General features: G+C 37.5%; 1 protein-coding gene across 1 annotated transcript in view; it reads left to right on the top strand.

Moving 5' to 3' along the window:
• Positions 1–24,682, top strand: part of LOC138762376 (NADPH oxidase 3-like) — a 67,269-nt gene that overhangs the window by 22,407 nt on the left and 20,180 nt on the right. Inside the window, 6 exon segments of the mRNA XM_069936143.1 lie at positions 8,532–8,642; positions 8,737–8,847; positions 12,830–12,914; positions 15,420–15,565; positions 20,765–20,946; positions 24,511–24,640. Coding sequence (XP_069792244.1) covers positions 8,532–8,642; positions 8,737–8,847; positions 12,830–12,914; positions 15,420–15,565; positions 20,765–20,946; positions 24,511–24,640 — 765 coding nt within the window.

Below are 24,682 nucleotides of genomic sequence, written 5' to 3'. Positions count from 1 at the left end.
TTATCTGGAAACCTTGGGGGACAGTGTGTTCCGAATTTCGGATTTTTCTGGATTTCAGAAGGCCCACCCAAATTGTGCTGTCATATCCACCCTCACCCCCTTCCAGTCGCCCTGCTGTCTCCCCCGACCGCCGATCCCTCGGCTGTCTCCCCCGACCGGCGATCCCTCGGCTGTCTCCCCCGACCGCCGATCCCTCGGCTGTCTCCCCCAACAGCGGTCCCTCGGCCGCCTGGCCACCTACTCTGACTTTATCTACTTTTATCCCTAAATATTTAATGCCCTGTTGTGGCCATTTAAACTGGCTCCCTTGTTGGTACTGTCTGTAATCCCCCTTTGCCAAGGGCACGATTTCACTATTATCCAAACTTATCTTGTACCCATATATCTTGCCATAATCTTCCAGTGTGGTCCTCAGCCTGGCCCAATGATCCCCCTGGGCCAGTCAAATATACTTCCACATCATCCTCAAATAAATTGATTTTGTGCTCCTCTTGTTCCACCTTAAACCCCTTTATTTCTGGATCCCATTGGATGGCTTCTGCCAGCAGTTCAATAGCATATATAAAAAATGCCAAGGACAGTGGACAACCCTGCCTACTGGAGCTATGCAGCGGGAACACTGGAGACTTCTGCCCGTTGTTATAATATTAGCTTTGGGTTTATAGTAGAGTGTGGTAGAACCAATTAATAAATGGTTGTCCCAATCCAAATTTCTCCATTGCTTTGGGTTATAATATTAGCTTTGGGTTTATGGTAGAGTGTGGTGGAACCAATTAATAAATGGTTGTCCCAATCCAAATTTCTCCATTGCTTTGAACAGAAAGTCCACTTCAGTCTGTCAAGGGCCTTCTCCATGTCCAAAGCCATGGCCATGCCTGGGTCAACCAATGACTGTGCCAGATGCACTATATTAAATAATCTACATATGTTTCTGTTGATAGTCTCTTTAGTACAAATCCAGCATTGTCAACTTCAATCTTTTGGTCAATGCTTTTCATATAATTTTATAATCTGCATTCAATAATTAAATGGGTCTACAAGAGGAGGGATTCAGTGGATCCCTTTCCATCTGATCCACCACCTCATAAGAAGGGGCATTGAGATCCCTGAACTCTTTGTAAAATTCGACGGCAAACCCTTCCTCCCCCAGTGACTTGTTGGTCTGTAATGATCTCAAAGCTTTCTTGATTTCCTCTCGAGAAAAGGGAGCTCTCATTCATCTTGATTCAAATTTGGTAATTCGAATGTAAGCAAGAAATCATCTATTTAAATGGAATCCCCTACTGATTCTGATGTATACAGTTCTTTATAAAACTTCCTAAATGTTTCATTTATTTCCTTTGATTTATGTGAAATCTTGCCTTCCCCGATTAGGATCACATTGATTGTTCTTGAGACCTCTTCTACCATTTCCTGCTAGGACAAGATTTTATGGACTCTTTCCCCCAGCTCATAATACTGCAATCTATATCTTAAGATCAACTTTTCTGTCTTATATGTTTGCATTGTAATATATTTGAGTGTTTTATTCATTAAGTTCCTATATTTTTCTTCCAAACCTGATCTTTGATAATCTTTTTCCAATTGGACTATTTTCCATTCCAAGTTGTTAATCTCTTTCCTTTTTGATACCTTTGGTATAACCAATTATCTGGGCCCTTAACTAAGCCTTTAATATGTCCCATAATAGAATGCTATTGGTAGTAGAGGGACAGTTCATCTCACAGAACTAATCTATCTGAGCACTAATGAAGCTACAAAATTATAGTTTTCCCAACAGCAATGAGTTAAAGTGCTATCTATATGCCCATGGCTTGCTTATCTGGCATTATGATATATAGAGTCAAGGGTGAATGGTCAGACAGTAACTGAGCTGTATACTCAGTCTCCTCTATCCTACCTTCCAATTGGGCTGATGTCAAAAATAAATCAATTCTGGTGTAGGAATCATGCTGACTCAAGTAAAAGGAGTAATCCCTCTCTCTCAGATTCTGCCTTCTCTAGACGTTTATAAAATTTAGCTCTTTCATCAAGCCAAGAGCAGATTTAGCTGGTCTGGCCCTTGTTACTTTTCTTGGTGACTTGTCCATGACCAGATCCAAACAAAAGTTAAAATCCCCTCCAATCAAAACATTTTCACACCCATATGTTACCTTCAGAAATATATCTTGTATATGAATTGTTCATTATCAAAATTTGGGGCATATGTATTGATAAGTGTCCATGGTTCAGTGTATATTTGACAATGGATGATCACAAATCTCCCAGCCAGGTCAGCAACACCACCCCAGCTCACCATTTTCCACAATGACGATAGCCACTCCACGGCACTGGAATTGAAGGAAGACATCACCACTTGGCCCACCCACCCACTTTTTAACTTTTTGTGTTCTTGATTTGTGAGGTGGGTCTCCTGTAGAAATGTTTTATCTACCTGCATTTTTTTAGGTGTGCCAAGACCCTTTTCTCTTTATTTTTCCATTTATCCCATTTACATTAAAAGTTACAAATGTAATTGTTTTATCCATTACCCCAGGGCCTCTCCATTAATTTCCTCCCCTTCCTTCTTTTCCCCGGTACTTATCTTCTGTTCATCTTATCATCCATGGGTCTCTGATGCAGATGACTGTATTCCAAATAAAACTTAAACCTAAAACCAACAAATCAGACAAAAATGTGATTACTTTTAAAATATATTTAAATAAATTCCTTCAAAAGTAAGCATCTTCAATTTATTATAATTCCAAGTAGATTATTTTGGCTTTGTATTTGTTTGTTTCAAATGACCTTATGGAAAATTTTGTTCAGTTTTAATTATCTGGTCTCCAGCAAATTGATTAGCATAAACAGGAAAAATGGGCATGTTAATTCAGAGATTCAAATTTGTATAGATAAATTCAGAGAATTAAATATGTTTCCTATGGGGTATAAGTGGACAGATGCAGTGGAAGGAATCATTGCAATGCAAAAACCTGACGGGTAATACAATAAAGTTATCTTATCCGAACTAAAGTTGCAGAACAATTGTTAAGTACAAAACTGACAAAACTGTTATCCTCAAAATGTGAAATAAATTGTTCTCAAAAGAACAATTTCGTGATAAATTGTTTTTTGAAGCTCAAATTTCTAAGCTTGCCATCCGGGGTAATCGGGCAGGACACATCAAGACTTTTACATAGCCACTAGGTTCAGGGATATTTATGGCATTTTTTATGCTATGTCTGCTGCCTAAAAATCACCGACATGGAATGGTGGGGTAATTCCAGTCCTGGCTTTTTTCTGGCAGTAGGCACAGTGTCAGCCTCATAACGCCGTCTGTGTAAAAGGACAATCTGGCTTTCCAGGACCAACTCAAGTAAGGATGTGTATGTGTTCCATATTTTTTTTAGTGTTTTACAGGTAAGCAGTTAAAACTTGGACAAAACATGCAAGTAAGACAACAGGGAAAATCTTTTTAATAATAATACCATTATCCCGCTCTCTCCCATCGGCCTGCAATTATACACCAAACGTAAAAGGCAGAGAGTAATTTATCAGGGAATACCTGACTGGCACTTGGAGTTTAGCCCATCTCGGATGTCTATGCGTGCTCCCATAAATGCAGGCCTAAAATTAGCTGTAGATGAAATGACTGGAGCTGTAGATGAAATGAGCTGGTGGTGAAATAATGATGCATCCTCTACTAGATTCACCATTTTGTGAGGTGGGTGAAGCACTGATATGTTGTTGGGAGGAGAATAAGAGATTATTTAATTCATAAGTACATAATTCATGGTCGTGACAGGTCAGATGTGGAGTGGTTGTTTGTCTTTCAAAATAGGGCTTGATCATTCATGAATAAGATTTTTTTTAAAGTATGTAGGGTACTGAATCTGGAACTCTACAGAAGGAAGGTGTGAATGCTCAGTTACTGAATGTATTCAAGACAGACACTGACAGACCTTCTGATATTAAGAGAGTAGAGATTAGTGTTAGGGAGTGGCATTGTGATAAAAAGACCATCCCCCACAGTGATCCCACCTCCCTGCTCTCAGTTGTCCTCATGTGTCTCTAATCACCTTATGCTGTGAGCAAGCTGGTCTGTAGGTTTGCCCTCAGTTTGAACAGTTTGAAGCCCACTGCCCTGCTCCCCCCCCCCCCCCAACCCTTGACAGCCCACCACCAGGCCTCAATTATAGATTTTAGTGATTGGTAAGGGATTACTTAAGGTGGTATGTGAATGGAAAGAAAAAGTTTGAAAACCACTGTTCTAATCATACCTGATTGACTCATTATGTGCACAGTTTCATAACTCCAAAGGAAATGGGCCAGTGACAATTTTTTTCAAGCAAAATTGCTTCATTAACAGTTGGGTATAGAGCAGTGGTTCTCAACCTTTTTTTCCATTCACATACCACCTTAAGTAATCCCTTACTGATCACAGAGCACCTATGGCATGGGGATTACTTAAGGTGGTATGTGAATGGAAAGAAAAAGTTTGAAATCCACAGCTATAGATCAATACTTGCAGTAGATTTTCCCATGCTCTTTTATAAATAGTGCACATGTATGCTTTATTCCCACAATGATTTTTCCACACTCTTCTATTAATTGTTATGTGTTAATAAAACTAATATTTGTTTGCAAACCCTTGTGTCCAGACTCATCTCCCTCAAACCTGACACTTTCTCAACACAACAATGACCAGTGCGGGGACCGATAACAGTGATGTTAGTGAGCCATGCAGCGACAATTACCACTGTTGGCGTTACTCACCTTAATTTCAATGCATATAAGGCCGGAGGAATATTCTTGAGCCATTTTTTGGGAGAAAAGTGGGTCTAACATGCTGTCAAATATGGTATGTTTTCATGACACTATACACCGATACTATTGAGTTACCCACTTCTTTTGCTCCTGGAATGCTGGCTTGCTATGTAAAAAGACACACTGACCCAGCATTATGCCGGCTTTGTTCGGTTCAGTGTAAATGACCAAAGCCGGCTTAATGGCAGGTCTTCCTTACAGCAATATCGCAGGATTTCAGTGTAAAAATCTCTATAATTGGTCATTATAGAACTTGTATTTTTTTCAGTGAATTTAAAAACTCAGAGAGCAAAGTTGAATGTGATCCCTAAAAATATCCTTGTGGCATATATAAATGAGAATAGTAATATATAAAATATAAAAGAATCATAACTTTGGAGAATTTTCTTACCCAAGATTCAATTTTACATCTATCACTATATATTGATGAAATCCCTGAGTATTGGCACTCAACTTGAGCTCAAGCTTTCCTGTCTGGAAAGCAGTGGAAGTGCTTTGAGTGGTAGGGGGCCAAGGAAATGGAATAACATCTAAAGTTTTGTATCCTAAGCTTTCTCAGTGAATTTAGGTAAGTCAGAAAATGTACATTTTGAAAAATGTTAAATGCAAATATATTATCAAAGTGATTCAATTGGACATTATCAATGCTGATAAAAGATAAGCAATAGTGTAATTTCCATATACTTTTATACCACAAGGGGGCAGGACTCTATTTCATAGTTGCAAAGCACTAACTTAGTCATTCAGGTTTTTCTAAATCTTTCCAAAGAAGCAGTAAAATAATTTTTTAAAATACTTCTTTATATTTAAATTGCTTACAGCGGTCTGCATAATCACTGTCTAAACACCAAAATTGTCTTCATACATATTATTTATGATTATAAAAAGATGTGACAGGGAAATTCAAAGAGCCAGAAAAAAAATAAAGAAAATACAACCAAAGGAAGAAATATTAAGTAAGATGGTGATGTATAAAGTAAGATTTTAATAATGAAGGAAAGAAAACAAATGAAAAGGCAGAAAAGTTTAGAATTTCTCACTTCAAATGGTGGCTAAATGCATTACTACTAATGGTGTTGCCCAGCAAAGCCTAGATGAACAAGAGGACAAATCAGGAAAAAAAAGTTGCAGATATGGTGCAATTGTGGAGCTGGAAGAAATTAATTAAATAGATAGAGTGGGGCTTTGAAAGAATTCAAGTACAATCATCTGCGATTTTTAATTTAGAAAGCCTCATTTCCCGGCCACTCTCCCAACCCTTCCTCTACTCCTCACAGTCCAAAACTTTCTGTCACTGTTAAATGCTCTTCATTTTCTGAATACATAAACTCTTGAATTACTATTGGTGAAAATTATTTGTATTCCCTAATTCTAACAGATTTGTTCCACTTGGTGGTCAAACATATCAACAGATACACAAAGTGTAACATTTTTCATACTTTAAACCTCAAAACTGTTTAGAGGAGGAGCTAAAATTGTATCAGTTAGAGTGGCAATAAGAGTTCAAGCCACATTATTATACAATATTTCTACATAGATAATCTTCCACTCATGGCCAAATCTTTTATTGAAGGAGGAAATGATAAGTTCTATGAAGATGGCAAACAACTGCCCTCATGTTTCTGGACAATGGTGCGACATGCAAACATTTCAACATTGAGGAAATTGTCAATTTGTGAACTTTTTTTAATCTTTCTCAATGCAATTATTAAAAGTGATGAAATAATATATTTTGAAATACTGTAATATTTTTAAGTACTTATCCCTGTTTTCTCCAGTCAGATGTTTGAAAAGAAAATTCAAAATAATGAATACAGAGTCTAAGATTTAGTTGCACCTTTCTTGGTATATTTCTTAGATTATTAATGAGAGTGGAAGAGTGAAACAATCTTTAAAACTAGCATTAACATTAATGATTTCCAGGCCTTTCCAAATGCAATTTTTCCTCTATTCCATGACAACAATGCTGAAATATACATGATGCTTTAAAGATTAAAATGTTTCAAAACACTTATTGCAATCACAGAAACATAACTGAGGAAAGGACAGACTGGCAGCCTAGCTCCTTCCAGGGTAGAGATGTTTTTCATGTGACCAAGAAAGGAAACATATAGCAGATGGATTCTCATGAGGGTGGGTGTATGTAGAAGACAATTTAAGATAATAATGTTTACTGTCACATATGTTGTACAATGTACAAATGCACTGAAATTCTTACTTGCTGCAGCTGACCAAGTACTTTATAATAAAAATCAACTTCAAAAACAACTAAAATACAACCACAATAGTATACTTCATTGAATTAAAAAGAGGTAATAAATGTAAAAGATAAATGCCATACATACTCGTGTAATAGTTGATACCATGTAAAAGTTGACCATCCCCCTACTTTTGGCCAAAAATCTGGTATTTTCCAATTTTCGCTTGTATAAGTCAACTCCTCTATTTTTGATCCTGACCTCCTGCTCACTGGAGAACCAACGGCCCAACTGCAGATCCTCACCTAGGCTCCCGACGCCTAGGATGTAAACTTACCACCTGGTCTAGCCACCCACCTGCCCATCCGAGCTCCCGACGCCCTGAATGCGAACTTGCCACCCAGTCCTGGCTGAACTCCCGACACCTCAACCGACAAAGGTACTTACCGTGGTCAAAAGTAGTAGGCGTGTAATAATCAACCCCCAAATTTTACCTTAAAAATTGGTTCAAAAAATTCGACGATTATGCAAGCAACAAAGGGAGGATCAAGAGCCTGATAGGTGTTGGAAAGAAACTGTCCGTGGATTTGGTTATGTTGAGAGCAAAATTGTTGTTGTGGCATCCCACAACCAGATTCTCAATCTGACTCATTTTTTTCCAGTTATTTGGCTGACAACATGGTGCTGTTGACAGTGAATATGTAGATTGAGTTGGAGTTGGCAATGCAGTCGTAAGTGTACATGGGGTAGAGTAGGTGGCAGCCTTATGATGCCCCTGTGTTGATGGTCAGCAAGGAGAAGATAATTTTGCTGATTCAAACTGACTGGAATGTGTCAATGAGGAGGTATATAACTGGCAGCCACGTTTTAACATGTTCTTTTTAAGTTTTACTATACTATGGAGTTGCTAGGAGTTTCACTGCTCCCAATGAATAAAGACTTGCATGATGCACAGGCAAATTTGAACTACAATTCCCAGAGGGCACTCTGAATACTGCTGCACCTTTGCCACAGGCATCAGTTTTGGGTGGATAGAAAACAAAACACCAATTGTAAGGAGAGCAAAGAACGGATTAATACAACAGTACAACAGCATCAATGGCAAACTGGCTTGTGAATGAAGCTCCAAAGATCACTATATTAGTAAGTCTCATGTTTAAATTGTTAAATCGTCCATTATATCTTTAGTATAAAGTAAATGCTATAAATTTCTGTGCTTTAAACATAGTATTCTGAAAACAAGCTCTAATTATATTTCACTGCTTTAATATGACTCAGATTTGTTTGAATTTTAAAGGTAGAGACTGACTTTAAATCTAGATAAATTACTGGCAAATAAAACCAATGTGTTCACTTATTGAATGATATTCCTGTATATCCAAATTTATTTTGCATCAACATACTCGATCTAATTTGAAGATGATTGTTAACTTCCTCATATTAAAACATTTTGATACATAATGCAAAATTAATTTTTTCAAAAATCACTGTAATTGTCTCATTACTTTTAAGTTTGTGAAATAAAAGGTGTTTTTGTTGTAGTTGTTCTGGTTGGGAATCAATGCTTTCCTCTTTGGCCACACTTTTTACCTGTACGAGCAAGGAGAAGCCTATATTTATACCCGTGCATTACTTGGAGTAAGTAAGATAGCAGTAATTTAAAATATATTTTTAAAAGATTACTTTAACTTTGTTAGTAAACTGGAGCCATCTGTCTTATTTTTCCTATTAGTCAGCATTGGCTTGGTCAAGAGCATCTGCAACATGTCTCAACTTAAATTGTTTCCTGATCCTGCTGCCCATCAGTCGAAATCTCATTTCATTGCTCAGAGGATCATGCAGTGTATGTGCTATTTCATTAAGGTATCCTGGGTTAATGCTACTTGAGGTGTATTTTTATATTTAATTTTACCTATCATTTGCCAAATGAAATACAATGGATAAGAAAATGTTATTTTTAAATTGATGTAGCAATTCATCTGTAATGATCTATCAGTTGAAGTGATCGGGTATCAGAAATGAAAAATAATCTCTTAATACCTGAACATGTTTTATCTTGGCTGTAATTGAAATAAATGGTTAAATTCAAACTGTTCAAGCAAATCGAACTGTAAGGAGAAATTGATAAGTTAACAGAGAAGCAGGACAATTATAGAAACAGGAAAGAACTCACATTTAAATAACATCTTTCATCATCTGAAGATGTTGAAATTCTTTTGAAGTGAAGCTTTTATTTCATGTCGGTAAGGTGGTTACTATCTCTCCAAGTTAAAATTATTTATTTATTCTCTGTGTTATAAATAGATCTTGGTTATTCCTCAAGTGAGCTCTGTCCTTTTTTTACATCTGTGAAAAAGTAACTTCCTTAAAAGAAACTTCCTTAAAAATGTATCATTTATGTAGTAATGTACTACATCAAAATCTCATCTTGGATAAAGTGCTTATGTACTCAGTAAAGTGTTTGAATATATAACCTTCAGCATTGAGACACATGAGTAGATAAAGTTGATAGCGGTCATGTTAGATAGTTTAAAACTTTTATAAATGATTTAGTCCCAGATTTTAATGAACTCTCTTCAGCAATGCAATATTTGAAGACCAAAGACCTATGTGGAGAGAATCTTCCAACTTTACTGGATACAGTAGAAAAGTCATAAATTCCAGAGGATAGGATTGTAATATTTACTTGGACCATTGCATTCCATATATCATTTGAATAATACAAGGGATTATGCAAGAATACAAATTTCCATGTTTGTTTCAGTCATTTCAGAGTCTTTTCCATCTTGCTTTTATTAATATTAATCAGAGCAAATTCTGGATACATTACAAAGACATTCCAGCATATCCTGGTGTGCATGATGGAGGCATATCCTGGTGTGCATGATGGAGGCATATCCTGGTGTGCATGATGGAGGCATATCCTGGTGTGCATGATGGAGGCATATCCTGGTGTGCATGATGGAGGCATATCCTGGTGTGCATGATGGAGGCATATCCTGGTGTGCATGATGGAGGCATATCCTGGTGTGCATGATGGAGGCATATCCTGGTGTGCATGATGGAGGCATATCCTGATGTGCATGATGGAGGCATATCCTGGTGTGCATGATGGAGGCATATCCTGGTGTGCATGATGGAGGCATATCCTGGTGTGCATGATGGAGGCAGCAGTGAGGTGTCAATTACTATTTTTGGTTGTTGGTCCATACATGAAAAGTTCCATTTGTGCAAATACCTTCAAACAGAAGTGATAGACGTTACATATTTTGTTGTGGTAGGAAGGAGAGGCTTGGAGCCAGGCATTTTAGTTGTTAATTGGGTGGTGCCAAGAGATCAGGATCAGATATTGTCTCCAGGGAAAGAACATCCAAAAGATAGATACAATGGGAAGCTGAGATAGATCGCACAGATGTACGCAACCCTGTTTCTGTAAAGCCTAGATTTTCTCCCACAGTACAGGAGAAATGCATCTGAAGCAGGTGTTAGAACAGAAAATTCTGCCCAAGGCAGTGAACTGCATGGAGATATGCTGTATGCTGATGGAGAGACCAATTTAAAGTTTCTGGTGATATTCACATTTTTCTGACATTCTTCATGGAAATTGACTGATAACCTTGTGACACTAGAACTAGATCAAACTGAAGTTGTTAAACTCAAATGGTTAGATAAATGAAATCTAGATATGTTGTCAGGGCAAAAGTGGGCAACAGTAAACAAAGGTACCTTCCTCATGTCCAATTGAACAAGAATGCCTTATCACAAGATTCCTGCAAGATTACTGGTTGTAGTCATCATGTTATTCTTTATAACATCCATCTAACATGGTGTCAGTTATTTAATTTTTAAAAAGGTTAAAGAGGTCAATTAGAATAGGAACATAGGAAGTAGGAACAGGAGTAGGCCAAAAATGGCCCATCGAGCCTGCTCCGCCATTCAATACGATCATGGCAGATCTAATTTATGACCTAACTCCACCTACCTGCCTTCTCCCCATATCCCCTAATTCCTCTATCATGTAAAAATTTATCTAACCGAATTTTAAATATGTTTAATGAGGCAGCCTCAACCACTTCCCTGGTTAGAGAATTCCAAACATTCGCCTACTTGTCTACTGTTCATTGTGGAGAAACTACTAGACACTTTTTAGGATGAGATAACTGCTCTTGAACGAACTTGAACTGATCAGAAAATGAAAGGTTAACATGAGTAATTCATGTTTAAGAAAGCAAGGATACTGGTTGATCTGAATATTTCTAGTGATTTTTGTATTTACTATTTGTTGATAAAATAATAATTGTGAAAACATTTTCCATAAACTTCCTGAAGGCACTTAATATGGTCCACTTAAATTCACAAAGTGTGATCACTTGGAATTTGAAGAAACTTGTTGCATATTCAGAGAATTGATTATAAGATACACAACAGAAATTATGGATAGAGTCAAAGGCTTTCACAACAAAGAAACAGGCCCTTCTTGCTCAACTTGTGTTTCCTACCTGAGCTAGTCTTGTACACCTGCATTTGACCTATATTTTTATTTTTTTCCATCCATTTCACTAAGTGTCTTTTAAGTGTTGTAATTGCACTCACTTCTTCATCAGTCTGCCCCTTGGGTCCCTTCAAAACTTTCCCCTTTCACCTCTAATTTTAGACTCCCCTATCCTGGGAAATATACTTGAGCCATTCACCTTTTCTATGTGCCTCATGCTTTTATATACCACTATAAATTTCATATCCTCAACCTCCTAATCACCTGGAAAAAAAATAGCCCCATCCTACCCAGTCTCTCTTGATAACTTAAGCCCCATTCCTGGTAACATCTTTATGAATCTTTTCTGCACCCTTTCCAGCTTAATGACTTCCTTCCTATAGTGAGGTGATAAGAGATGAACAGAATGCATCCAATTTCAATAATATATCCAAATTGTCATTGTGTCCTCCAGGGATCTGAGTCGGATTTCAATTTATTTTCTTTATATATTATTTATTTGAATAACCAGAGCCATATAATTAAGTTCACTGATGGTACAAAGTGTGGGGATATGAAAATTAGAATAAGTAGATGGGTAAAGCTATTGTTGATAGACTTCAATATAAAATTCTGGCAGGCCATCAACCTTCAATCTAAGAAGAATAGATTTGAGTATTTTCTATGTGGTGTGGAGGAACAAAAAATACCATGGTTTTAAATCCAGAAATTTTCTTTGTGCAATGGGGCCCCATTTAAACAGGAAGTTACCATAGCTGTCTTAATAAGGCTATGAATGCACTTTGGGAAAGACAGCAGTCCCAGCAGAAACCTCTTCCACTGGACCTGTGCTTCCCTCTCCTTGAATTTTGGGAGTTCTCTTTAATGCAATAGTGAGTATCAAACTAAGATGTGGCAGAGATCAGCTGCAGCAGCCTGAAATAACCCAGATACTCAAAAGCTGAGTGTGACTATAACCTCATCCTCTTTTGGCAGAGTGAAAACAATTGCTTGTTCCTCTTGTGAGATCCCAAGATTCAACAAGAACAAAGAATCTAGTTTGAATCTGGCCCTTTAAATAGAAAACTTACCAGGAAATCAGAGTTGATACATTTTGGTTTTTCTGCAAATAAATGAGAACTGTTAGTTTTGCAAATTGCACTGGAGTTGGGACAAGTTTACATTGGAAAAAAAATGAAAATCCCACCCTAAGGTCTGTAGATGTGTTTTTTGAAAGGCGCATCCAGGAAAGTCCACATGATTGCTAAAACCCAGGTTTAGACAATTTTAATTTTTTTCAATAACTTTGATAAATTAGGCTAATAGGGTATTTTTACATTGCTTCTTATCCCAGTGTTGTCGAAGCAATATCCGAAGGCAGCTGGATAAAAACATCAGATTTCATAAAATGGTTTCCTACATGATAATCTTACAGACAGGTAAGGTTTTCCCTATTAATTCCTAAATAATTCATCTGAAGATGTGCTATAATAATTCCAAACCTGAGATAAAATGATCTTCTGGTGTTTTTTTTTTGTATTTTCATCCTGTTGCACATTTGTTCCTCAATTTGCTACTTTACATCCAATTGCTGTTAAAAAGTAATTTTGATGCATTATTTGTCACATGGTCAGTAATTTGTTGTAGTAATAATTAGTGCAATAATTAAGATATTTATGACAATAGAGCAGGGAAGATATAGCAGCAGGAATGACAAATTCGCAGAGGTCCTGTTGAAGTTAACAATTGGACAATTAAAATAATTGAACTGTTTCCTGGCCTGTGCCCGCGAGATTTAGATCAGGCCCCAATGAAGGAATCATGGATCAATGGAAAGGCCTTTGAAATATGAGATATGAGTTTGTTTGGATCAGAAGAAAAGATTAGTTCGAGGAAGGTCACAGACCAATAAGGATAATGAGATGTGTGAATGCTGTCAAAGAACCACCATGTAGGTCTAAATTATATTGGGAGAAGAGGGATAATGACAAATGTAAGAGGGGATGGAAATGATGAACATATGGAAAAGGGTTGCTCGCTGTATGCATATCAGGGGCCAGAGATGCAGGTGAGAGAGGGAAGTAAGAAGCATGCAGTTGCATTGAATGGTCTATTGATAAAGTGGAGAAGAGGAGAAATATATTTCCCCATCCCCTCTCCCGATAACTGTCCAGGTACACTGTAAAATACACATAAAATAGCTATCTGTCATGTAAAGAATGATGCCTCAAGAAGAATCCTGGGAAAGTTGAAGAGAATGTGGGACAATTTTTTAAAAAGTGGAATTAAGGAGGGTTTAATGTGAATGGTTGACATAAATTAAGTGGGCAAAGGGCTTGTTTCTGTGTTGAATGTCTCTATGTTTACTAACGTTAATCAAGGTCAGTGCAAATTTCATTAAATATCATCTGTCAGCAACTGTATCATTAACCTCAGACTCCTTTAGGCAATGCATCACAATTATCTAAAAAAACCTGGAGGAGCATAGAAATTTTTCTATGTCCACTGCATGGTCCTACTGTATGATTGTTGTGCCTGATGACCCTGTACAGGTTTGAAATGCCTATAAAAAAGACCCAGTGGTGAATTATTTTTACATTGGTCAACCATGGTCTGTGCCTAAGATGGTAGCACCCATGCTTGACAATCCTGACTGTGAAGGTTGCGGGCTCTAGGGAATCAGTGACCAGTGCTGGGCACCAGAGCAGGAGAACACCCTCTCTGCCAAGAAAGAGAAGTCTGGTGAAGACCCTACAGGCACAGCAGTGGACCAACATGGGGCTTGGCTGCCGAATGCCACGCACCAGGCCATAATTGTTGGAGACTGGCTTCTGAGAACAAGGTATTGAGGCCAAGATTACTGGCAGGCAGAGCTCCAGAAGGGGCTCAGGCACTGACAGCTTCCTAATCATATTGGGGTTTGGGTTTCGGAGCCAAGGAGGGTAGCTTGGATGATTGGAGCTCAGGCTCACCACTAGAATGGAAGAGACACCATGCATTCAAGGAAGTTACGATGGCACAGAAGGCAATGGTATTGGAGGAGATGTTCTGAAGGGGTTCTTTTTTTCTTCCTTTTCTTGGTAGTGGCTCCTCTTTGCCTTTACATTTTATTTATTTATGTCTATGACCACAAAGGAATCTTGCTTCTTGAAAAACAGTCTCTGCAAAGCTAAACTTAAACCTATTTCTTACAAGTTATATCTATCTAATTGCCACTACCCTAATCTTTACTGACAGATTGCCTGCAATATAACTGAAGCTTGCACTTCATCCAAAAATAATGCTAAATTAATTTCTCTCTCTCCTGCAGGAAAAAGTGGCACACAGTAAACTGTGGCAGTGAGAAACTAGGGTGTAAATCCATTTTCAATGACTGACACTATCAGGTTAAGAGAGTATTGGGTATTATTAAAGCTGACAACAATTTCTCTCTTCTCATAGGCAGTCCCTGGAATTGCCTATATTTCAGTTCTTCATATTCAGAAAAGGTCTATGCAGCATCAACAGTCACTAACCTTTTTTTTCATGTATTCAATTTTCAGCTTGTATTACCCACCCCTAGTTGCTTTGAAACAAGTGGCCTAGTAGCCCTTTTCAGGGTTCATTAAAAGTCAACCACATTGTCAAAAAATGTTTTTGTGAGATGGAGAAGTTTCCCTTCAATATTATAAAGTCTAATTGTTATTAAACTATGAGGCCAAACAGAGAACCATATATTTTTTCTTTAAGAGAAATTTGCAAATTGGGAATGCTAATAAATAAGTACCTAAATTTTGTTTTTCTCCCCAGCGACTTATATCTGTCATAATTTGCATGACTTTCAAACATACTGAATCTGTAATGATATATTCATTCTATGAAACCATTGGACTACTGTGCTTGTCTATTTCAGAATTCAACTACCAAAAAGATAGTAAATAAAATATTTGTTTTCCAACCTTTAGTTATTCATATAATTGCACATCTGTTCAATATTGAGCGATACCATGAAAGCTATTCACCTGGTGCGAAAAGCTTACTGACCAGACTTTCCAGCATTGGGACAAATTATAGTGAAAGTTACCTCAACCCCATCAGAACATATGACACGGTACGTTGAATCAACTACATTGCAAATTGCTACAACTTTATCACTCACTCAATTCATTGAAAACTTAGTTTCCCTTAATATCTTGTTTCTGTCCATTATTCTAAAATATAGTTTATCCATTTCATGTCTTCTGTGCAATATCTGTGCAAACTAATTTTAAACGTAACCTTGTAAATATTTGACAGTACTTAAAAATTTTAGCCAATATACAGTACAGGTATATGCAACTCCTGCTTGACTTTCAAAGTGTTGGACTCTCACTTATGAAACTGATAATGTATTGATAAATTGAATAATTGCCTTCTTCAGAACTTTTTTATCTGTGATTTGTTCTAGCAAAGTTAAGAATTACATTTAAAAAGTATGTACTTGCCTAATTGTCTATTCCTACATTTAAAAAATTAGCAGAATTTATCCATAGGTAAGAATCCCATTAGTTGAAAGGAAAAAGAATGTTAGGAATTACTTTCTAAAAACAAATTATGAAAGGATTATCTTTAAATAAAATATATTGCTCCTTCCTTTTTAAATTTTTTGGAGATTTATTCAAAGTTTTAATTGTGGATATATCTGTTCAGTAATTCTTTAAACACAGTTGTACAGATAACTTCACATTATTATTAAAAGTTGTTCAAAGGAAATGGAGATCAGGCAGGAAAGAGGACAAGTTACAAGATTATAAAAGAAACACTGGAAAAAACATAGCATGTCAGGCAGCATCTATGCAAAGAGAAATAGTTAACAGCTCAGGAACAGGACCTCTCAACAGAGAAAGGTTGATTTTCCCAGTGGGCCAAACAATGCAAATCCAAGAAAAAGGAAAGAAGGAATGGCAAGCAAACATGGCTAATCTTGATACAAACAGGAAGAGAAAATTATCTAAAGTTGGAGAATTTAACAAGCTGCAACCTACTCAGACATTGCTTAGGCCCCATTGTTGCAGTGTAGCGACCACAGAATGAAAGGTGAGAATGGAAATGGGATGGGGAATTAAAGTGGCAGATAACAGGAAGCTCCACGCCATTCCTGGGACTGAGCACTGATGATCTTCAAAGCGATCACCCAATATGGATTCTGTGGCTCTAATTTGAGGAAGCTACATTGTTAACATTACATGGAGTACACTAGATTGGAAAAAGTGCAAGAGAGCTTATGCTTCACATGGAAAGATTGCTTGGGTCTGTGGATGATGAAGAGGGTAAAATTTAAAAAAAGGGTGAAGGTTCCAATACTGTCACATAATACTACATGTAGAATGTAAAAAAACATGAAATTCTTTAAGTTTGTCTACCACAGACAGAGAGTCGCCACTTTCTCCAGTACTCCTCACAGACACCCAAAGCACCTGGTGTTCCTAGACAGTCTCCTCTCCAAGTACTGACCAGGCCTGAGCCTGCTTAATTTCCAAGATAAGACAATCTCAGGCGTATTCAGGCTATTAGACCATGTGTTACAAGGAATAGTGCCATACAATGGAGAGCAGAGTTTTACAGCACAGAAATAGACCCTTGAGCTCAAATTTTACATGCCAGCAAGTTGCTACCCAAGCTAGTACTACTGTATTTGCCTGTGTTCAGCCCGTACCCCTCTAAACTTTTCCTATCCATGTACCAGTCAAAATCTTTTTTAAATAGTATAATTGTTTGCTTCTCTACCACTTTTCAGCAGGCTCATTTTCCCCCTCGTCATCCTATGTCCTTCAGCCCCCTTTTAAATCTTTTCCCTCTCATCTTAAATCTATGTCCTCTAGTTTTGATTCCCTTACCTTGGCAGAAAGACTATGGACCACACAATTAGAGCGAGTGGTTAGCGCAATGCTATTACAGTACCAGCAACCTGGGATTGGATTCAGCATTGACTGTACATTCGCCTTGTGTCTGCGTGGGTTTCCTTCTGGTGCTCTGCTTTCATCCCACCTTTCAAAAATATACACAGATTGTCCATTCATTGGTGTATTTGGGGAGGGGGTGGGGAAATAGTCTTGTGGGTCAGAAGGGCCTGGTACTGCGCTGCATGTCTAAATTTATTTATCATATCTATGGCCCTCATGATGTTATAATCCTCTTAAAATCCAGGGTGAAAAGTTCTTTTAACTTAAGTCCACTAGCCCTGGTAACATTTTTGTCAATTTTCTGCACCCTTTCCAGCTTAATGTTATCCTTTTAGCTGGGTGACCAGAACCACACATGATATTCCAAATATGGTCTCAGCAACTTCTCCTACAGCAGTAACATGCTGTCCCTGATCCTGAGCTCAATGCCTTGACCCATGAAGACCCGTATGCCAAGCACCTTTTTCACCATTCTGTTTACCTTTATTTCTACTTTCATGGAATGATATACCAAAATAATCTAAGTTTTCTGCACTACATTTTTCTGTAAACTCCAGAGCAAGCATTACCATTCATTGTGTAAGTTCTGCCCTGGTGTAACCACACAAAATTCAAAATCTCACACTTGTCTGAGTTAAATTCCATCTGCTGACTTTCCCAGTTCATCTATATCAGTGGTTTTTAAACATTTTCTTTCTACTCCCATACCACCTTAAGTGATCAGACTTCAGATTTATTGTCAGAGTACACATATGACATCGCATACAACCCAGAGATTCCTTTTTCTTGCAGGTGCGGCAGAATTACCACTAATTGGTAGTGCAAAAAATAAAGTGTGCACAACATAAACGTGTCAGCAAACAAAGAAATGTAAACAGATAACGAATGTAAGCAAACTGACTGTGTAATACAGAGAGAACAAAACGAAAATCAATAAAGTGCACAAGTAAAAGTCCTTAAATGAGTCTCTGAGTTTGTCATTGAGGAGTCTGATGGTGGAAGGGTAGCAGCTGTTCCTTAACCTGGTGGTGTGAGTCTGTGGCACCTATACCTCTTTCCTGATGGCAGCAGCGAGAACAGAGCTTGTGCTGGGTGGTGAAGGTTTTTGATGATTTCTGCTGCTCTCTGATGGCAGTGTTCCCTGTAGATGTGCTCAGTAGTGGGGAGGGTTTTGCTTGTGATGTCCTGGGCTGTGTCTACTACCTTTTGGAGGGCTTTATGCTCAGGGGTATTGGTGTTTCCATACCAGTTTCTATGCCATGGGTGCTCTGTGATTAGTAAGTGATTACTAAAAGTGGTATGTGAGTAGGGAAAAAAGATTTGAGAGCCACTGCTGTAGACCCAGTTGTTACTGAAATATTTTGCTTGAGAAAAATTGTCATTGTCCCATTTCCTTTGGAGTTATGAAACTGTGCACATAACTAGTCAATTAGGTACGATTAAAACAGTGGTTTTCAAACTTTTTCTTTCCACTCACGTACTCCCTCACTAATCACACAGCACCTATAGAAGTTGAGAATGTGAGTGGAAAGAAAAAGTTTGAAAACCACTGATCTAAATCCTGTTGTAAGAAAGGGGGAAGAATGGGAGGGGGAGGAGTACCGATCAACAGACAAAAAGTGTTAATTGGATATGATGAGAGGAAAGGTGAGAATTGATTGTTTTTCTTTGAAAGGAGATAGAGGGAAAAGGGAAGAGACTGAGCTAGAGGAAAAGAGACAAGGGAAAGAAGATAGTGGGTTGGGGGTGGATGGTTCCTAACAAAAACCGGAGAAGTCGATGTTAATGCCATCATTTGGAGGGTGACTAGATGGAAGATGAGGTATTGTTTCTCCAGTTTTCAGGTGGTCTCAGTCTGGCAGTAAGTGAGTCCATGGACAGACATGTCAGCAAGGGAATGGGCCAGAGAATTGAAATGGGTGGCCATTGGAAGATCCACATTATTGCAGCGAGCAAAGCTGAGGTTCTCCACGAAGCAATCTCCCAGTCTGTGCCCAGTTTCTCCAATGTGGAGGAGACCACAATAGGAACACTGGATGCAGTAGATGATCCCTGCAGATTTACAAGTGAAGTGTTGCTTCACTTGGAAGGATTGTTTGGGGTCCAAAATGATGGTGAGGGGGAAGGTGTGGGTGCAACTGGAGCATCTCCTGCAGTCACAGGGGAAGATGCCAAAGAGTTGATGGGTGGAGAGGGAAAATGGAAAAGGGAATCATGGAGGGAGTGGAGAGGGGAGGAGAGGGAAGATGTGTCTGCTGGTGGGATCGCATAGTAGATAGTGGAAATGGAGAGGAGGATATGTTGGATGCATTGGCTGGTGTGGTGGAAGGTGAGGACAAAGGGAATTGTGTCCTTGTTGCATGTGGAGTCAGAGGGGACAAGGGCAGAAATGTGGATAATGAAGAATATTATGGGTGAGGGCCGAGTTGATGGTGGTAGAGGGGAAGCCACATTGTTTGAAGAAGGAGGACATCTCAAATGAATTGTGAGAGCATCTGAAATGTTACAATATAAATAGGAAGGGGAGAAAGAATGGAGTCAATATATATGTTCAGTGCAGCAAGGGTAGTGTGAATCAAAGGGTCTACCTGGACTATCTGATGTGTGGATCTTGGGGATCTTGGGACAGAACAAGGTTTCAAGATCTGAGACTTTGTGGAAGACAATGGCCCAATGTTGAATAGTCTGATCATGGCCCAAAGGAAGATATGAGGTTGTCTCTGAGAGCTGGCATTAGTTTTTTATGAGACAGAGATCAATCAGGCAGTTTGGATCAGTGTTGGAAGCTTTGATGTTGACATCAGGCCTGGTTCTTCATAAATGGAAAGCTGCAAATTCAGAATGCAATCAATATCCTGCCAACAGGTAGCAATGATTGAGAGAAGGTATATAGCCAGAGGGAAAGGTCTGAGTGAAATAGGAATTCTGGAAATGGAGAAAGCGTCCATGAGTGAAATCTGATATATGATGTACATATGGTCAAAGAAATGTTTTCTGCTTCTCTTTCAAAGACTAACATTTCTCTCTTTCTCAGTGTTGATGAAAGGTCCCAGACTTGAAATATTAACTGTTTGTCTTTCCACAGACACTGCCAGATTTAGTTTTTCAGCATTTTTTATTTTTAACTTCAGAATTTCAACTATTTGCATTTTTGGAGTACAGGATTAACTGATTAAATAGTAGAATAGTTTTGAGGGGCCTTAAAGCAAACTCTTGTTTCTGTTTATTTCATCATGAGCTTTTATCAAATGCATTATTGAATTTCAAATACATTTTTCATTTAAGACATTTACCATGAAAAAGGAAGAAGATGCTACTTATAAGAAGTGATTTTGCTCTTGTTTACATGACACATTTTATATTTTCAGAACCCAACAAAAGAACTCTTAAGTAGCACAGCAGGAGTAACTGGCATCATTATCACTGTGTCTTTTGTTTTGATCGTGACTTCGTCTACACCAGTTATTATGAGGTCATTTTATGAGGTGTTTTGGTTCGCTCATCATTTCTTCATTATCTTCTTTATTGGTCTCATCATTCATGGTTCTGGGTAAATGCATTTTCTACATCAAAATATATACCATCAAATGTGAATTTTTACTTGTTTATAGTTAATGGACAATCTGTTCCAAATTAATCTTTATTATGATTGAATAATTCACAAAAGTCTACGAATAATACGATTAGTCTATACAAATTAAGCCTCTGTACATCAAAAAGCTTGTTAGTTTATGTATTTCTTTGGGAGTGTTGTTTTGATAAATACACCTTTTATCAAAAATGTATGCAGTGTTATAATTTCATGACTACTGGGCTGAACTAGTTGTGGCCTACAGAGACTTGTGCTTACACAGCCCAGGTGTAAATTCATTTAATCTGAATGGTGGATGTCAGCACATCTGTCATTCACTCAAGGAACCCGATTTTGGAGGGGTTCCCCGACATCTTGGAAGAAAATTCACCTCTGTCATTCTGTGCCCATCAGATGTGGTGTGGATTTGAATCCCCATTTAGTTTAAAGAGGATTCCCAACCAAGAGATGGGAAAGAGGGCAATCAGGTTATTTATTTTTTAATTATTTGTTTTTTTTCTACTCATTTTTAAAATAATTTTGCATTTACAATTATAATATTTTGATATATTAATATTTAGATATATTAATATTTAAAATAATTGTTTTTAACATCAGCACATTTTGCATGTAAATTCCACTATATTTGAAACTCATTTTGTTATTAACATGAAAATAATGATCCTTTTATGATGCACAGAAGTTGAGAATGATGGCTTGTAGGAAACCTCAGCGTCCATAACACTGAATACAGATTTTGTTAAAAATATGTCAAACATTTTTAGCCAAAGTTTCAGTTTGAAAGGTAGAGTTAAAGAGTTAAAAGACTTGAAATAAAAACAAGAATTAGATTAGAACTGTATGTCCAGGAAACAGGTAAAGGGTTGTTCTGATTGTTTTGTTGTCGAATTACAAGCCTCATTTCTAGCCCTTGCTGCTGACTTACAAAAAGAAATATATTTAGTGGGATATTGTGAAGATGATGGGTAGAATTAGGGTACTGGGGAAAAGGCAGGTAGGTGGGGTGAGCCCATGGACAGAAAAGCCTGTCAATGGGGAAATTTCGTGCATCCTGTAGGAGCAGCCAGAATAGGTCCCATGCAAAAATTAGAAAAGAATTTGGAGAAGAGAAGAAAATTTGACAGGTGGCTCAATCAGTCAATCTTAAATTGGTTAAAAGACGAATCTTTTGAAGAAATCAAAACGAGGCAATGAAACATTCAAAACAACTTTTAACAACATAATGGAAACTAAACAAGTTTAAAAATTCTTTTTAAAAAAGATGGCATATTAAAGCAAAAATACACAAGAGCATAAGAAATAGGAGCAGGTTCAACATTTAATAAGATCATAGCTTTTCTGTCCATGGGCTCACCCCACCTACCTGACTTTTCCCCATTACCCTAATTCTACTATCCAAAAAAAAAATTGAACTCTTTAAAAAATCTTAATTAACAAGTAGTAGAGATTTTTTTTAAATCTTTGAAAGATTTCATAGTATATTCCTTCTACTTTTAATCATTATCACAAACCAGAAAAGAATCGTCAAATATTTGCCTTCTTAATCTTGCTTAAAATAGTAGGGGAAAATTCTGTATATGAATATGATTAGAACTGTTTTCACTTGAGAGTGATAATTAAGATAACAGGCATCAAAAGTAGTGTTGTTCATTAGTGACCATGGTCACAACCTCCTCTCGATGCTACCTTCGGGAAGAAGGTACATCATCTCTCGGTTCATGAACAGTTTATTTTCAACAGCTATCAGGCTCTTGGTCCTCTCCCTGTTACACAAATCATGGACTGCTTTAACACTACAAAAGGACTGTCTATTCTTACAAAGTTGCTTTGTTTTGACATTAGGAAAGCTGTGAAATATATTATCAATTTTTCACAGTTATCTCTTTTTAATTCAACTGGGTGTATTATTATAGTTGATTCCTCTTTATTTTTACAAAGTACTTGTTTGGCTGAAACAAGTAAGAATTTTAATGTGCATCACACAATAAGTATATGATTCTATTAACATTCTCATTAATGGGATGAATTCTCCATTTTAATGGTAAAATTCTTTTCAATGTTCTGTGTTATCTATAAGGAGAGAAAAGGTATAAGAAATCATATATTAAGGAGGAATTAAACAATTATCTGTGATTGTCATTGTAGAAGAAAACGTACAAAACCCTGATTGACCTCTGGGTCTAGATTTTGTTATCAACTTCCAAAGTTCAATACATTCTTGAATTGTTCTGGATTGGAGGTCAGTAATTGTGACTCTTACCATTTAAGAAATGGGGGAGAGAGAAAATGTGATACTACTGACTTCTTAGCCTATTGTCAGTGGAAAGGAAGATGCTGCAAGCTCTGATCAGAAGTTAACAAGGATAAGGATATAATAATATAACATATTCAGAAGTGTTTTTGGAATACGCAGAATCAAGATGGATAATTAAAGAAAAATTGTGCTTGACGGATATGCTAGAGTTGTTTGTGAAAGTGACTGGTGGAATAGTGAATGGTGGAAAGAGTAGATATTGTGTATTTGGATTTTCTCAATCATTGAGATTGGAAAGGAAGAATTGGGAGTATTTTGCTGGCCTGGATTGAGAACTTCTTATTGGATAGAAAGCAAAAATTGGGAATAAACAATTTCTTCTCAGGATGGCAGGTACAATTAGTGGGTGTTGCGAGATTTGATCTTAGACCCCAAGTTTTCACAGTCCTGCTGTCAGTACCAAATGTTATGTTTCTAGGTTTGCTGATTATATTAAATGAGGTGAGTTAGTGAGTACTGAAGAGGAGAAAGGAATAGAGACAACATAACAGAAAACCTGAGTATTGAAATAGTGGTAAGGGAGGACTGATAGTCAGATGTTCTAACGGAAGTTGTGTTCACCAGTCACTGAAGATCAATTTGGTAGCAATTAAAAAGGTAAGTTTTATGTTGGCCATGTTTGCAAGAGGATTCAAATACAGGAGTATGAATTCCTATTTTATTGGGCATGGGGAAGGCACACTTTGGAGTATTGGTTTCCTTACCTAAGAAGGGATGCCATCCAGGGTGTGCAGAGAAGATTCAGTAGGCTGGTTTTACGAGTGGCAGGTTTGCTGCATGAAGAGAGATTGAATAGCTATGGAATCCATTCCTGACCAGAGATCTCATTAAAACTTAAAATATTCTTGAAGGAGTTGACAGCCAAGATGCAAGGAAGATGTCTCCACTGGCCAAGGAGCCTAGGAGCAAGAATTTTTTTTTTAAAAAGGTTCAGCTATTTAGGATGAAGGCAAAAATGGATTTCTTCACTCAGTCAGTGGTGAACCTTTGAAATTCTCTACTTTGTCTGGTTGTGGAGATAGTCACTGTGTACATTAAAAACATAGATCAATAGACCTAGACATGAAGGGAATCAAGGGATATGGGGATAGAATCAGAAAATGGTACTGAAATACAACATCAGCCGTGATTTTTAAAACATGGTGATCACTTTTGAATTCTAAATGATCTATGTAGCAATCAGTTAAATAAGTGATCCTGTGTTATAGGCGTATTGTTCGAGGGCAAACTTTTCAAAGTCTTCAGGATCACAATGTTACCTACTGCAGAGATCATCATGAAGAATGGGGACACAACCCAGAATGTCCCTTACCACAATTTTCAGGAAATGAACCAGTGGTAAGTTTGTATCTTTAAATAATGATGCAGTAAACATCAATG

The sequence above is a fragment of the Narcine bancroftii genome, chromosome 4 (assembly GCF_036971445.1).
Source record: "Narcine bancroftii isolate sNarBan1 chromosome 4, sNarBan1.hap1, whole genome shotgun sequence".
In the NCBI taxonomy this organism is placed as follows: Eukaryota; Metazoa; Chordata; class Chondrichthyes; order Torpediniformes; family Narcinidae; genus Narcine; species Narcine bancroftii.
Note: the sequence above shows the minus strand (reverse complement) of the source record. Positions and strands in the feature narration are given on the sequence as shown.